General features: G+C 33.9%; 1 protein-coding gene across 4 annotated transcripts; it reads right to left on the bottom strand.

The window, feature by feature from the left end:
* Nucleotides 1–5800: 5800 nt before the first annotated feature.
* LOC137735133 (uncharacterized) lies at nucleotides 5801–12346 on the bottom strand. Of its 4 annotated transcripts, none has more exons than XM_068474519.1 (8): nucleotides 10468–12346; nucleotides 9499–9617; nucleotides 8522–8564; nucleotides 7938–8440; nucleotides 7537–7849; nucleotides 6560–6731; nucleotides 6300–6402; nucleotides 5801–6191 (listed from the first exon to the last, which is right to left on the bottom strand). In XM_068474519.1, exons 1-8 carry the CDS (start codon nucleotides 11623–11625, stop codon nucleotides 6074–6076), a joined length of 2529 nt encoding a protein of 842 aa, XP_068330620.1. In that variant the 5' UTR covers nucleotides 11626–12346; the 3' UTR covers nucleotides 5801–6073. The 4 variants fall into 4 exon arrangements, with proteins under 4 accessions (XP_068330620.1, XP_068330617.1, XP_068330616.1 ...); XM_068474516.1 differs by having other exon boundaries at nucleotides 7938–8564; nucleotides 10468–11929; nucleotides 12078–12346; XM_068474515.1 differs by having other exon boundaries at nucleotides 7938–8564.
* Between the last annotated feature and the right edge of the window lie 4951 nt (nucleotides 12347–17297).

The raw sequence follows: 17297 nt of genomic DNA, 5'->3' as shown, positions 1-17297 counted from the left end.
CAGAAAGTAGATTTCTCTAGATTATTGGCGTATTGACTTCCCCATGCATGCATACGACTTCATATGAGACGAGTTTTACTAGAAATATTGAATTTTTTTTGCAATCTTTGACTTTTCCCCTTTTATTGGACCCCATACTTAATTCGCAGAAGTTATCGAAGATCACCAAGCTAACTTGAGATAATCATCCAAGATCACCAAAAAGGGATTTTCTGATGCATGGGATATTAGATACTTTGAATTTTTTAATTGTTAGATATTTAGTTAAAATCACAAAATTATATTGTAATAGTTAAAAAGTTCAGAATATCTTACACTCTGAAGTACTATAAAATTTTTCAACAAAAAACAGAAAAACCGAAAATAAGAGCATAAGTACAACTCACCCCTTCGAAAGGCCTACCGTATCTCTTGAGTTTTCTAGGGATCAATAGTCTCCATTACAGGCTACGGCCTCATTGTCAAACAACCTTCTAAAAAAGGCCTTAGAGTAATGCAAACAAGGCATCTTCTAAACAAAGGGCTATCTTCATGCCAAATTACATAAAAATCTCTTTTGGCTTGTTTACTAATTCGTGATAAAAAATAAAAAATAAAAGGCATTAATGAGTTGAAGAGATCAATTGAGGAAGAATGGAGATTATGAGTTAGAATCGGATTCATATTGAAAGTGTTTATTAAAATGTTATGAGTTCGTGGTAGGAATGGTGCTGATTTATATAAGCAGGTTATTAATCTAATATTAATTCAAATAAAAACCAATATGATTAAAATTCCATTTGTAAATAAATTATATGCTAATTATTGGAAAATTTAATAAATTTATTTTCTCACCAATAGTAAACCATTTTTTTTAATACATATGATATTATCTACACTAAAAGTCAGGAAATTGTCTAAACTTGACAATGGGCTAACCATAATAATTTGGTTTGAATTTTTCTTTGGCAAGAATCAACCATACGACCACTTACTTATAAGGAAAAAAAAATATCACTAGAATATAGTACTAAGTGGCCCAACACGCTTAAACACACTACAATATTAAATTTTAGGAATTATTGATATATCTTAGGTTTCATTAGTAATTACTGATATATTTAATTTTAGAAAATTTTTATAAGCACTCCAAACCAAAAACCTTAATGTACACTCTAAATCTTCTATGTTTAAAATAAAATATTGTAAATTTTTAGATGCTAATATTAATAGTTCCCTAATGAAACTTTAATTCTTTTAATTTACTTTATTTTTTTCTGAAAATATGACTTTAGTCCCTGAAACTTAATTTTCTCCACATAAAACCCAACATAAGTTTTTTACTGGAATAAAACTCATTGACTAGATTCCACATCAGCAAATTCATTAATTATATTTGACTTTACACATTTAAAAATTTTCAATACCCAAAACACCCATATTTGAATGTTTGATGTACACAATTAATTCCATACAAATTGTAAGGGAGAATTAACGATTTTACAAAAATAAAGAAAAATAATAAATTCATTGCATAATTGTCACATCCCGGCCCGGAGGGGACCACTTCCCGGGCCCGCTCCACCACCGTAGTACGATATTATCCGCTTTAGGCCCCGACCACGCCCTCACGGTTTTGTTTCTGGGAACTCACACGAGAACTTCCCGATGTATCACCCATCCTGGGAATGCTCTCGCGTGCTACTCGCTTAACTTCGAAGTTCCCATGGAACCCGAAGCTAGTGAGCTCCCAAAAGGCCTCGTGCTAGGTATGGATGGGAATATACATATAAGGATCACTCCCCTGGGCGATGTGGGATGTCACAATAATATATAATAACAATAAAACATGCCTAATAAATGTAGTAATACATGCTTAGTTAAGTCAATAAAATTATATTTTACATATAAATGTAGGTAAATTATTTCACACACACACACATATATATAACAACAACAAAAAAACATGCATGATATACATAAAAATTCATGCAAAATAATTTACCTACATAATAAAGCAAACCCAAATATATGCGGAATAATATACCTACATAAAATATGTTATTATTTTATTCAATACTAGTTTACCTATTATTTGTACATATAATAATAAAATGTGCCCAATATATATGATGATACATACAAAATAAAATACCTACATAATGAAGAAATGTTTTTTGATTCAAAATTAATTTACTTGCAAAATAAAGCAATTGTATTTTATTCAAGATTAATTTACCTATTATTTGTACATATATCTTATAACAATAAAATGTGCCAAATATATGTAATAATACATGGAAAATAAATTACCAACAAAATATATGTTATTTGCTCATCATAAATTTAAATATAGGTAGATTAATTAGTTTAATATGTTTGATCATATATGTAGTACTGTGCATGTATGTGTGTGTGTGTGTGTGTGTGTGTGTATTAAGCTTATGCTAGTAATATATACATTTGAAGTATATATGTGCGTGTTAGGGGTAATAATATGTGCAATAATTATATTTTTTTTATTGTAATTAAGGTGAGTAATAACATTGATTGATTTTATTTTGAATATTGTGGTACAAATTGTAAATATTTTGTAATAATAGGTCAATTACTTCTATACTTGGCAGTCATTTTTAAATTTGAGTTGTGTTTAGATGTTTATAACTAGGTGGGTTTTTGTCTAGGAAATAGAAGTTGCAAGAGTCTATATCTAAAGAACCCTTATTCTTTTTAAGCGAGAAAACCCCTAGATTTTTTTTTTTTTTAAATTATTACCCACCTATTTACTTTTAATAAACTTTTAAATGATTACCCACAAACCCGGGTGGTCTTAGACCCGCCGGAGGCGGGGGAAAATTGCTTATGAAAGTCAGCCAAGGACCCTTCGGAGTTCGAATGTTGTTACTGGACCCTTGCGTATATAATAAGTGTTGGATGAAAATACATGTTAAGTATACCTCGGCGGGATGCGTTGACAATATTAATGGGTAAGCCTCAATAAAACTCAAGGAAATCGATAGAATTGGTCAGGGCCTCTTAACAACGCTCAACAGAGGATGACATGCACTCGAAAAAAATCCTCCACTGAAATTTTTTGTGCATACTGTCTATTAAAAAAAAAAAAACAAAAAAAAAACACAAATCTTTTACTCTAGGAACTTCGAGATTAGAATCATGAATCAACCACTGTTACATTCCCATGTTGAATTGTAGAATGAACTTGCACGAATAACGAATGCTAGAGGAAACTAATAACTCTCAAGGAGGAGGTGGAGTGCATAAAGAAAACTCAAACTCTTGATGCGAAGCTAGGGAAGAAGATACAAGTAAAACACGACCAAAATAAGTCTAAGAATGCGGGTTTTCCTCGTGTGTCTTAACCCAAAACCATAAGCTCTTCAATCGATCCAGTGCTCCCACAGTTTATGCAGTCTCATTTATCTAGTACGATTAAAAACAACACTAACCATTCGTATGGGCTTATTTTAAATTACAGTGGAATGGTGACACGGACATTTTTTTCATCCAGTCAGAAACTGAAAGTAGAAAAGGATGAATTGCAGAAGCATCCAGATTGTCAATACAAGGTAGGCACGGAATACGTTGCGTAGATTAGTGACTGTTTGTGTTTTGGTTTTCTCTTATGCGCGACTCTTTCCGATTCTGGTCGGTAATATGCGGCAGCATGGCGATATTCAAAGTTCTCAAGCCATAGGAACACATCCTAAGGACATCTCCAATGGAAAAGGCTAAATATAGTCCTATCTAGAATTATAGCCTTGCAAAAAATTATTTTTTAAGGAATACTGTCAGACCATACTCATGTATCATATCCAACCGAATGAGTTAAACATAGCCCTTTTCAATAATTTATTAGTTTTAAGTTTATAATTTAAACTTATTGGTAATTTAGTTAAACTACCGTTGAATTTTTTTAAATATAGCTATTGAATTTAAATCAATTATTGCAACTGAGGAGCTGAGTCCTAAAAAAAGAGCTAAGTGGGGGCTACATTTGGCTAGCCTAATAGCCCTTTGGCCAAATAACTGTCTAGTAGGTTCCATAAAATTATAGCCTAGTCATGGATTGGAGATGAGTTTTTTGGCAAATCAGGTCATTTTTTTGGTTTTTTGACCTTTAACCTCCATTGGAGATGGCCTAATGTATCAAAGATCAAGAATCTCAATAATATTGAACTTTCCAATTACAGATATAAAGCCCAAATTAAGAGAGAGATTACCGATTACTAACACGTAATCACTATTCCAAAGTAGTAGATGCAAAATTTTATGTATTCATCTGTCATACACCAGTCCATGCTTCCGTCTCACTCTGATTGATCTTTGGTTAGTCTGTTGTCCAAGGAAATTGAAGCACATCCACATGAACACAAGCAGGTACTGTTACTAGACACAAAGTACGAGAAATGCGCGAATTCTACTTCCGAAAGAGCCTCAAATATGCGAAAGTTGAAAGGCGTTAAGTTAGTGTAATGACCTGGTTTTCAAGACTCATGTCGATCACATTTGATGACTACGTTCTGAAACCATATTGACTCCGCTAGCGTTAGGGTTTGCAATGTCATACACAATTATAATAATCTAGATTAGTTAGTTTATTTAGTTTTTTATAATTTCAGAACGAGGACATCAAAAATGAGACGAATGATAGTGATACTAAGTTAAATGTTAGGAAGAAGAGAGGATTGAAACCGCAATAAAGTGCATAAGCATTATTACTTTCTGTCACTGCGGTAAAGTTCCAGCTGCTTACGACATTTTTGTCTGCTCAGAGTTTTATTGGAACCAATAATTAAGTTGCCTTTTGCTTCCACTTCCAGTAAATTAAAAAGCAACGTAGAAAAGGTATATGATGCCATTCCAGACCAAGTCAATTTGATCGAGTTTGAATACGTTTTCTTCTGAGCTGTAAGCAAACAACCATTCCAGACCAGTTCAATTTGATCGGGTTTGATGGCTCTGGAAGATTGGATTGGATGTACAAATTCAAAAAACGACTTTTTCCTGCGGTAATTAAATAAAACTGAAACTAATAAGATGAAAATGATTTCATGCTTTACATTGTAGCTAAAACAACTTGATCTAGTCGCAGCATAGTACAATAGTGCTTATCAGTAACTCCATTTAGAACTTATGTCGCTTATCTTGCCCTTAAAGTTTTTATTTTGATTGGAAATTTTAACGGTTACCCAAAATGACTATTGTTTCACGTTGTGACAAACTCAATGATCAATACTGATCATGCATTTTAGTTCAGAGATCAAAAGTACAAGAACCAAAACTCCAATTTCCTTTTTTTTTCTTTTTTTTTTTTTTTTTAAGGGTTGATTTCGTATGTTTGGAACATTAATATGCTGCATGGAGCGAAGCAAGCTTTCTCTTTTAATTTTCACCACTTTTTCTGGTACACTAAAAAAATCTTTTTTTCGAGTACTAGGGAGAATAATACTTACACGACAATCATCAAACCCAAAGCTTCAGTACACAAAGATAACAAGATCCCATTCTGCCCTCTTTTTTTTTCTTTTTCATTTTTTATGCTACTGTTAAGAAATAAATCTGTGGAATCGTGACACAAGCAAATCTTATTTATGTTCCCATTACAGTAAATAATTTAAAAACTAAAGTTAATACAGTAATTACACATTACCTTACGTATACCAAGTCCCCGTTTTATTCTCTCACCTGCCCTACTTTCTCCGCCCTATAAAAATTTGTACCAATTTTACTAATCACGGTTATGCTTGCCTATGATAGCTAGAGCTGAGAACCAATGGAGAGGGAACGAAACACACGAAAAGAAAAAATTCAGAGAAGATTTTATTTACGTAAGAATGATGAATCGAGCGTGCCATATGTTATTCTAATTATACAACGCATTCGAATTTCCATAAATAATCAGAGAAACATCGGAAACTAGTAAAACACTCTACAGAGAAAAGGACCACAGAAGCTTCCCATTCATCTTCATCCTATGGAACAACCACTGTCTCCCCTCTTTCCACCATTCCGGTCATTCTATTCAGTTTATATTTTTGTCCTTCTTTCTTTTCTTTCCTGTTAAGAGTTAAATTTACAGTATGGAGTATGCTCGAATCACCTCAACAATCGGTGCTCGACAAAGTGGGCACTTCCCTCCGCCACGAATCAACTCGTTTGCACATTTTGAACAAGTGCACATGTGCCCGCATCTGCACCCGAAACAAAAAAGGGACAAAAGACACACAGAACAGTTTATTACAAAATGATAGTCATCAACACCATCAAAATCAAATGTATCGAGGTTACAAGCAATATACCTGTACAAGAGAGAATCAATTTGACTATCACAACAAACACAACAGGTCCCTTTTCTCACATGACCCCATTTGGACCCATCCTCTGATGTCTCAGCACCCAAGCCTGCAAAGTGATAGCATCTTTCATATGAATTAACCGAAGATTAAAATGCAGCTTTAATGGAGGCAGAGACCGCATTCATACGGTTTCGTTGAACACACACAAATTCTTGAAACAAACATGTTTCTGTGTCATTTAACATATTGAACCTGAAACCAACCTTTTTCACCAGATGAACGATTCAAAGCTGCAGAGACTTCCTGTCTAACAGAACGTTGCAACTCCAATTGCATATCCATGCAGGCCTCCAACATCCTCTGCATGTGACTCATGCCTTGCTGGAGTCTACCCATGTCTCCTCTGAGATCATTAATCATCTCCCATTCCTGCTTCTTGTAGGAATCCACATTCAGAGAAAGCAAAAGAAAGAACGAGAAAAAAATAGACGCGGGATAGAAAATCCACTCCAACTCCATTTTGCATCAATCATCAACTAAACAGGCACATTACATTCTACATGACTTTACATTGTACTATTTTATACTGTTACAAGTATTTTAGTTATGGTATGCTGTCTTAGCAATGAAAGACCCTTTAAAGTTTGTAAAAAGTTTGATAATTCCCAAATATATTTAAGTCTTATGAATGTCTAAAGATAGCAACCACAACAACACATTGTATTACAAGAAGTAATGGAATAAAATAAATTACAAACAGAAATTATAAATGGACTAAAGTGAATTACAAATAGAATATAATGAAAGAGTGAAAAAAGGAAAACATGTGTCATTTAATCCTAGAAGTGATATGATACTGAGGTCCCAATTACTTAATGACCAACAAAATGAATTATAAATAGAAATTAGAATTCTATTTCAAATTATATATAGTTTTACTCTATTAACTATGAATTCTTATACATTTTGAATACAAAATAAATATATAGCAACTTTAAATCATATATTAATACATATAATAATAATATCCGTATAATAGATATTAGATACTAATATATTTATTGATAGATTAAAAATTCAATACAGGGAAATAATATATTATATTTATTAACCTGGTATAAACCGTAAAAGCCACAATCATAGAATATCACGATTATGTATAGTAAGCCATATCTAAAATTTTGAGAGAAAGATCGGAAAGCCTGAAAAAAGCTGCATTAAGAGAGAAGGGATTGCTCACAATTTCTGAACGATGCATGCTATGACGAGACCAGCCTGTGTGATGTAGGTCCTGATGCCATAATGGCTGTGGTGGGGGCACTGGTGGAGATGGTAGAACAAGTGAAGGTCTGTTAATGGCATCATGTTGATCTTCATTCTGCCCATCCCGCTGTTGCTCCTGATCATGATCTGGTGAAGCTGGAATTGGTGTTGGCAAGTTTCTATGCAAATCCCAATCAATGGGAGCATGACTTTGTCTTTCAACATATGACTGAATCAGTTGGTCCAGACTTTCACGGAACCCACTGCGAAGAAGATTAGAGACACTTCTCCTACAATATAGAAAATCATAACCATCATAAAAAGAACCAAATAATAAGTTTATGTTGTACATATAATCAATCTACAAGAATCAAATACCTGCTCAGAAGTTCCCTGAGTTCCATGCTGTACACATTATCATCATCTGGCGGATGAAATCTATTGAATCTTCTAATTGGAACTGAACGGCGATTTCTCATGGGACCAGAAGGCCCTTCGGTCCAATTTCCAACAGCATCCCGAGTACCATTCTCATGCCACATTCCCTGGGCTTCTTGTCGATTATCTGCTTCTCCATCAACATTTCTGGGTGTTTCCTCAGGCCAATTATCGACTGAATTTCCTTGCCAATTTTCAGCCGTATCTTCGGCATTACCATTTCTCCATTCATTCAACTGACCGAAAGTTGGCTGCTCCAAGTTTCGTGTCTCATCTTCAGCAACTGGTTCCTGCCAATTCCCTCCTTGATTAGCAGTTTCTTGCCAATCTTGACGCTCATCAGTAGTGTTGCTCTCCAAGCTTCCCATTTGATCAGGCAACTGATTGATGTCAGTTGCCTGACTACCAGGCTGCAATTGATCATTACTTTCCTGTTGGACATCCTGTGAAGCATTTGTTTGAGTATGCTCACTTCTAGATTCATTAATATTACTGTTAATCGTAGAATCAGTTTGGCTGCCAACCTGACCACGAACAATATTTTCTAATCTGTAGCGGAACCCTTCCCTAACAAGGAAACAAACTTGTCATTATGCAAACAACTAACATCCACAACTCTCATTTGTCTTTCAAAAAAAAATTATCATCATTCACTTGATGGAATAAAAAATACTCAAAAGATATAACTGGTGCATTAAAACCCAAACGATAAAGTAAACCAAAGTAAAATCAAGAATAAGGCAGATCAAACGAGTATCTCATATTTATTCTGTATTTTTATTATTATCCCAGGAAGAAATATTGTAAAGTAATTGCAAGCCTTATAGCATAGCCACTCATATTAATATGTAATACCGATGCATATTTATTCATCTATAAGACTTTATCTGTTCTATTTGAAACCCAGAGAAAAAACGGATGCTTAAAGTAATGGCCATCCATCTAGAAATCTTGTGTTTCTCCCCCACCCCCACAAACCCATCACTAGTAATGCTTCTACACAGCACAGTAGACTTAAAGGAAAATCTCCTACAAATACTAACAAATAAATGTGTTCACAAAGGAATTCTCTAACCTCAACCAAATTATTCATATAATATAGTAAATTGACTCAACAAAAAAACTAGAGAGAAATGACAAAGCGATGATAAATGTGTTCCTTCAAGACAACATAAAGTATGCTATGTTTCCTTAGATTTTTCCCATTAAATAGATAGCTTTTCAAAATCAGAACTACTAAGAGTCTAAACAAAATAATAAACGTAAAAAAAATACCAACGTTAAGTACAAGAACAAAAAAAGGAAGTGATGAAAAACATACAGTATGCTATGTTCCCTTAGATTTTTCTTATTAAATAGATAGCTTTTCAAAATCAGAACTACTAAGAGTCTAAACAAAATAAACGTAAAAAAAAATACCAACGCTAAGTACAAGAACAAAAAAAGTGATGAAAAATTTTGGCATCTTAAGACATACGGCATGACTAAAAACATCACATACCTTAAACCAGAAACAGTGTGTCGCTGTCTCAACTGGACTAATTCACCAGCAGCCATGGAAGGTGGTCTTTCTTCTTCAATAGGTCTTTCATTGCGCAGGAATCTACCTCTGAGTAATGACTGGAAATGTTTAATTGTATTAGTAGCCAAATCATGCCCATTTATGCAGGAAACTTAACATCTACAGTGTCATAAAAGGGAAATTTTTGGGTAGCAGAGCCAGAAAGAAATACACAATTTCATTATGTTGGGATAACATCAATGCAACTTGTAGTATGTCTATGTTATAGACGATGGTGATGAGAACTGGCATAAATAGGAAACAACACCTTACAAATATGCATGAATACTAAAAGGGGGAAAGGTTAGGGGAGAACCAATAGCTATTCTTCTCATATTAACATAACATCATCATGCACCTTATAGCAATACAATTTCGGATAAGCGTTTGAGTTAAAATGTATGCTGCAGGGTGGACATTCTAATTTGGGAGCAAGCCAAGTGAATACAATGGTATCTTTGCAACTGGATATAGCACCCAAAATGATACACTTAAGAATAAGCCCATACCTCCCACTGAGAGAGAAGCAAGGTATATCAGAGAAAGAAGAAAACTCGTTCCATTTTGAAACATAAGTTCTGGGCCTCTGGCTCATCCTTATCCACTAATACAAGGGTACAAATAGGACCAGAAAAAATAATTCATAATAGAAAATGGGATCACAAACATAATATGCGGACTTAATCTGCAACTCAAATGACAACAATTGTACCCAGCTATTTTGATCTTCTAAAGAAGCCAGACAAATTACTGAGCATAAACTTTAAGTATTCTAGAAAATCTGTAAACTACAATCATAGAAATCACATTCATTGATACAGACAATTCTTAAATATCAACCATACCACTGGAGCAAATTGAATTATGTTTAAAATGACATTATTAAACAATCTTCATGAGACAACTGACCTGAATGCGGTTTCGATGAGCAAAATCAGAGACAGCCCGATGCTCCACCAAACAATCGAGCTCCCTTTGTCGTTCCCTCTCAATCCTTACAAGCAAATCAATTAGAGCTTGTCTTCCACGCAATCTCCGCATGTCCCTGCGAATGTGGTCTGGTTGGCCTTCTTCATGGTCAGCAACTGTCCCGTCACGAGCTCGATCAACTTGAGCACCACCACTGGCAACTTGATCATCCCTCTGGCCCCCACGAGCTCCTCGTTGCTGACTTGCCATTTGCACCCACTCACGAACAATTCTCACCCTTTCACGCTCTGTCTCACCAAGCCACTCTGCTCTGGGATTAGTGTTTCTCTGAGCAACATTGGATGAACGATCACCAATGCCAGTTTCCATCCATCCCCGTACAATCTGACTCACTCTCTCCCTCTCCACTTCACCAAGATCAGGAGATTGCTCTCTACTAGACACGTCATTGGCACCGTGTTCACGTTGTGAACCTATTTGATCATGTGACCAAGTTCCAAACTCATTCTCACTCTCACTTGCGTCCGCCAAACTACCCTGATTCTCACTCCCCCGACTATCAGACATATTTGTGGTCGACTCATTAGTATTAGACTCAACACTCCTCCTATGCCTCAACCTTTCCCTCACTCTTTCACGCGCTCTATTCAACACATGCTCATCCTCTAATTCCCTCCACATTTGCAATATTGCGGATGCCTGAGTACTTGGCCTCTCAACAGCCCCCTGCCGCCTTGAGGTAGGAGACTGTGACTCCCTCAAGAACGAGGAGTCAAGCATCGAAACCGTGTGCAGGCCTGCAAGTGCCATCAACTCTGATTCACGATTCCTCCTCTCAATCGTTGTTATCATCTCCTGCGCCTGCTGCGCAGCCCAACGGCTCAGGATCCGCGAGTGGTGTCGCCGTGCAGCAGATGACTCTGCTAAATCGTCACCCTCCAAATCCAACCTCCGTCTCCTCCGCACAAGCTGCTCACCCTCATCATCTTCATCATCAGGATTACGAGGAGAACTACATGATGCAAATGACATACATTCATCCAAGTGCCCCCGCATGAATTCCTCAAATCCACGCTCAAAATCGGCACAGGCATCAGCGGATTCCGGCTTCTGTTGTAACGGCTCAAAATCCGTCATCACTAGCCTATCAAATCCGACACTAGGGCACCCAAGCACCAACCTTTACCCCCTCTATTCCATTCCCACCACTCAGCTACACCTTAACACTCCATTTCCAACCCCAAAAGTCAAAACTAACGTATTAAATACATAAATAAATAAAAAGTTGCAACTTAACCAACATTCACATTCTAATTCTATAGCAATCCAGAATGAAACCCCCAAATTGACTCCGTATTTAGAAAATTACACAATCGAAGAAACAGTAAGCACCGACCTAAATCAAAATCAAAACTCATTCATAGCTCGCAAACGCACACCCCTAAAAACAAAATTACAAATACCCAATTCAGAAAATTGGATGATTCCGGGAAGAAGAAAACACGAAAATTGGAGGCAAAATAGATCGCCCTGTGAGAAATCGCGGGAATGTTGGAATTTTGATTGGTTTGAAGAAGAAGAAGACGTACCTCTGAAGCTTCAATGTTTTGGTTTCCTAATCTCACTGGGTGTATGTTAAAGCGAGGGGTGAAATAGGGAGAGTTTCGTCTGTAACAAAACCCTAAACTTCAGGCAAATGTGAGTGAACGAGAGAATTGTTGAAGACGCAGAGAGAGAAAAAAGGAAGAAAGAGAAAGAGAGAGAGAGAGAGATCAAAGAAGAGAGGAGAATTATTTCAGAATTTATAAATTAACATTTCAGAGAAACACAGGAGAGAGAGAGAAGAACGATCCAAAAGAACAGAGAGAGAGAGAGAGAGAGGAGAGCGGCAGCTATTAGGTGATGCCACGTACTTCATTGTTTTTCATTTAAATACTAACTTCCATTTTCTCCGTGGGTCAGCGGTATTTTCCACGTCACGTCAGAAATTACAAAACCGATTTTTTTTCAATAATTCAGTTTTATAAAACCAATCTAATATCCAAAACTGCATAGATGTTTGACCATGTTGATAGGGCATAGGCACTTGTAAAACATTTATCCAAAAAACTAGGGGTTGTTTTAGCTGGGATCGTGTTGGTTCAGAATATTTTTTTACTATTTTAGTTGAAGATATAAACATTTTAATTAAAATTGGAAAGAAAAAAAAAAGTTGATATGTCATATGGGTAGTGTTATTCATACACATATTTTATTTCTCACACGTCTCTCTCAACTTTTAGCCGTGAAATCGAATGAATTAAAGAAGATTATGACGAAAAGTTAACAAAGAAGTGTGTGAGATAAAATGAGTGTATGAGTAACACTATCCATGTCATATTTGAGTAGCTTAAGTTGATATGGCGCCATATTATTGTTTAGTGCTATTTTTTCCACTTATAAGTAAGATATATTAGTTCAAATCTCATGAATTATGAGATACTAAATTAATATGGTAACCCTATTGTGTGATTTAGTTCCAATCCTCTTACCCCTATAATTATATTGTTGTACTAAAATTAATTAATGTGAAACTAACTTAAGCCTACACACTTTGTGTGCGAAGCAGAAACTTTTCTTTTTTGGTTTTCTTTTAAAGTATATGGGACATAGATAAATTAAAGAGAAATGCAAAAGAGAGAGGGAGTGAGAGTTGGGAGAAGTTTATATTTATATTTTTAAAATTAGAGATATGCTATGATGACATGTTAGTGAGGAAAGTAAAAGAATAACAAAAATTGTTCTTGCAAAATAACGTTGTTGCCCATGATTTTATTTATATGATATAATACTAAATTATTTTTACACCCTTTTTTGGTTGACAAAGAAGATTTTGTAAATATGTAGTTTAGATATATAGACTTGTTTGGAAGTGCTTTTAAAATTATTGAAAAACTTTTGGCGAAAATATTTTTGAAACCAATCCTTAGTAAAAATACAAATGCATCTTGGATAAGTACTTCAAGTGCTTTTGGAACCTAAAATATTTTTGGTGAAAATATTCTTTGGAACTTCAAAATATTTTCTCTAAAAGTGCTTTCAATCATTTTAAATGTACTTCCAAACGAGACAATATTCGAAAACTCATGAAGCAAAATGAAAGAGTTTTTTTTTCTTCTTATGGTGTATTTAGTTGGTTTGCACGAACACTACATGACACGTTGATTTACACATATTCTACAGGAAATAAATAAAATTATTTTTAGAATTAAATAGTATATGTGACATCTACTTTTCATCCACGTAAGCAAAAAATAAGCACACTAAAGTGCCCCATAAACTAAATAGCAACTAACTTGATATAGATCTGTGTAGATAAAATTACCGCACAATCGAAGGGTTATGTTTGCAGTTTTTGAATAGGAAGAAATCATGAGGTTAAATTATGACTTGTGTTCTAATTTTATTACTAGGTTTTATTTATGGAACATTTCACTTTTTACTAGACTGTTCCACATAGAGAAATCTGATGTTAATTTTTCATTTTTATATATAAAGTCCATCAATTAAAAATTCAAAACATTATCAAATAACTAATGAGGGACAAAATAGTAGTTTCATGGCTTTCCTTCATTTTCTTTTTTGAATAAGTTTTAATAGAAAAAATATAAATCAATTATTCAAATAAAAAATCTAAAAGACATAATCTAATATAAAGAGGCCAATTCCCATGTTGCAAGAGGCTAGTAGAAACAAAATAAGATAAATAATATTGCTTAATTCAAGGAGAAAATTCAGTTAAATACCAATTTTAAGCAAAACTACCAAGCCCAACTCACCTACATTTCTAAAGCGATGACAAAAAAAAGTGAAACATTCGTAATTTCAAAATTACTCCATCTTAATTAAAATTTTTAAATCAGTTTGTGGGCGAAGACATTATAAGTAAAGAATAAGATGTAAAAGAGCAAATTGCCACACGTAGACGTGTGGAAATAGGCTTGTTCTTTAATTAGGCCACAATTTGTGGGTGAAGACATTATAAGCATAAATATGTTTACATTTTTGCACTCATTGCACATGACCCATAGTTCGCCTGTGCCACTACTAAAAATTGTCGTTAGGCTTGTCATTAGTGCCAAAAAAAATTCAAGTCGTCGGAAAATTTTATGTCATTTTTCAACAGTGATAAAATATCAATAGATGCATCTTTAATTATATTTGTTGTATGAGTTTATTGTATTTTTATGTGTATATACAATAAAATTAGAGAACTACTCAACTTTTTTTTTTAAGTCATTCTTTGACACTAACCTTGAGACCACAAAATTTGATCGGTCGAACGCTAGAAAAAATTAGCAATCGTAAAATATGGTAGAATTGAGTGACAATCATGTAATTATGTTGAATTAGAATAGTATTTATAAAACTATTTTGGTTTACTTTATTATTGGTACCTAAACTAAAGTTACGGTATTTTGGCTAAAACTTTTTCAGAATTGGTATTAAACTAAAGGATCCCTCCTTTTATGCAATAATCATTTTAAATTTTTCATTAGCAAAACAAAAATATATTAAACTAAACTATATTCTTCTTTCTTAATCGTTGAATTAAACTTGAATAGTTGAAATGCATGGTTAATAATATATATTTTCATGCCTTTTTCAAAGGTCTGTAGATGTTATAAGTATCGAATTGCTCATTTGTTTGACTAGTTTGAGTTCAAAATGATTATTTTTGTAAGTTTTGATAAAGAAAAGCTATTTTGACTTACTCAATTGTATTTTCAAGATTTTACAGACCAAGACTTATCTTCACTTAAAGATCAACTTGATATTTATATTCATTTTATGCGTTTGAGAATTGAATTTTCTCAATTGCAAGGGATTAGTGATCTTGCTAAAAAAATAGTGGAAAAAGGGTTGCATCAAGTATTTCAGTATTTATATTTACTTACTGAATTGGTTTTGGTTTTACCGATTGTAACTACTTCAGTAGCGAGAACATTTTTCGCCATGAATATCACTAAGTGTTCATTCCACAAAAAACGGAGGACCCAATGGTTAAAGATAGTTCAGTTGTTCTCATTGAGTAAGAAGATTTTTCTTGTATTAACAATGAAACTATCATGACACAGTTTCAGAGTAATTAACCTCGTCGTAGATAAATTTAGTCTTTGTAGTTTATAATGATGTTTGTACAAAAATTATGAATGAAAAATTGGTAATTTATCGTTGAATTTTTCAATATATTCTCATTTATTATCTTCATTAGTGGGATTACCCGATATTTGAATCCTGAAATCGCTATTACCTATGTATAAGAAAATATATATACACACACATATCCTAGAGTCATTTAGTATTTGTTGCTGTGTTTGTTTAAATGACTATTTTTAAACTATAAAAAATAAAGAATAAAATTTGGTGCGAGTCACTTTTCTGAAAATTATATTAAATGCATATATGTTGACCAAAGGACGATATATTATAAACAAAAGCATCAGCCTTTGGGTGTCCTGTGTTAGAAAATCTTCATCCGATCATTCGAAGTGCTATTTTTTGACAGACAAAATTAATATATTTGTCAGTACAGTTTATGATAATGCAGATAAAGCTTACTTACAATGATAGGATCTCCATATATTAGTGTGTGTCAACAATTACAATAATTTTATATGTCTGAATAATTTTTTTCCCAAACGATAAGAAAAAAAAAACCCTCTAACCTGAAACATCAAAAGAGCCACCACGACTGCCGACATGAAGCTACCTTTCTCCCTAATAACAAAATGATCAGTCACGATCCTTCTATTTGTGCTTGAAAAAGACCTCATTATCCAAATATCTAATATCTTTATTTTATCATTTAGTACTACGGTCTGGTGATATTCTTTTTTATTTGAAAGTGAGAGGTCTTATGTTCGAATCTCGTGGATGGTGAATTCGATACAAAATTAAATTACTCATTGTGTGGCTTAGCTGAACTCTCCCCTCCCCCATTCTCTAATGTAAAAATATCAATGTACTAAAAAAAAATAAAAGAAATCTTTATTTTGGATCGACAAGGGGCGTGTCCAAATAGTTTTATTGATAACATTCACTCTGGTGGAGTAAAAATTGCCTTGAATGGTTGTCATGCTAACTCAAAATCCAATTTGTTTTTATGAAGAACTGGGAAATAAATTTAAGACCTCATTTACAAGTAAAAATGAATACCGTGATTTTCACTTTTATTTTCTTTATTTGCACTCCTTCCTTTAATATGTATGCTTTATCTATACTATTTTTATCAAAACCCTCATTGTGTGAAAAGTACTATATATCATTTTTATACTTATTGAAGAAAGTTGGGGTTTCACAATAAAATCAATTCGCAATAAGGGAAATAGTCTAACCTCTTATAAGCACATACAAGATCCATTTCCTCATCAATATGTGATTCATTCTCAATAGTTATTAACTTAAATAACAAATATAAATTCAAACGCAAGATAGTAATTATATTTATTTTACTCATAAACCTTTTCTCCCTCACATTCTAATTTTTCTCTCATAACATCCACCTTCAGCCCTTTTTTCAGGATAATACTTGCACCCGTATGAGAGAGTGCACATACCTCACCCCGTGCTAATAATATGACTTCGCCGTATAAGTTTTATAATCAGAACCAGTCAATTCCTTAATCTTTATTTAAAGTTTATCCTTATAAAATATCTTTCAAAACCATTACCATTTATACCACCAAATGTATGAAACAAATCAACGGTGCGAGTACCAAGTAATAGATTTTTAATGAACAGTCCATTCATTTGGCACACTTAGACCA

The sequence above is a fragment of the Pyrus communis genome, chromosome 5 (assembly GCF_963583255.1).
Source record: "Pyrus communis chromosome 5, drPyrComm1.1, whole genome shotgun sequence".
In the NCBI taxonomy this organism is placed as follows: domain Eukaryota; kingdom Viridiplantae; phylum Streptophyta; class Magnoliopsida; order Rosales; family Rosaceae; genus Pyrus; species Pyrus communis.
Note: the sequence above shows the minus strand (reverse complement) of the source record. Positions and strands in the feature narration are given on the sequence as shown.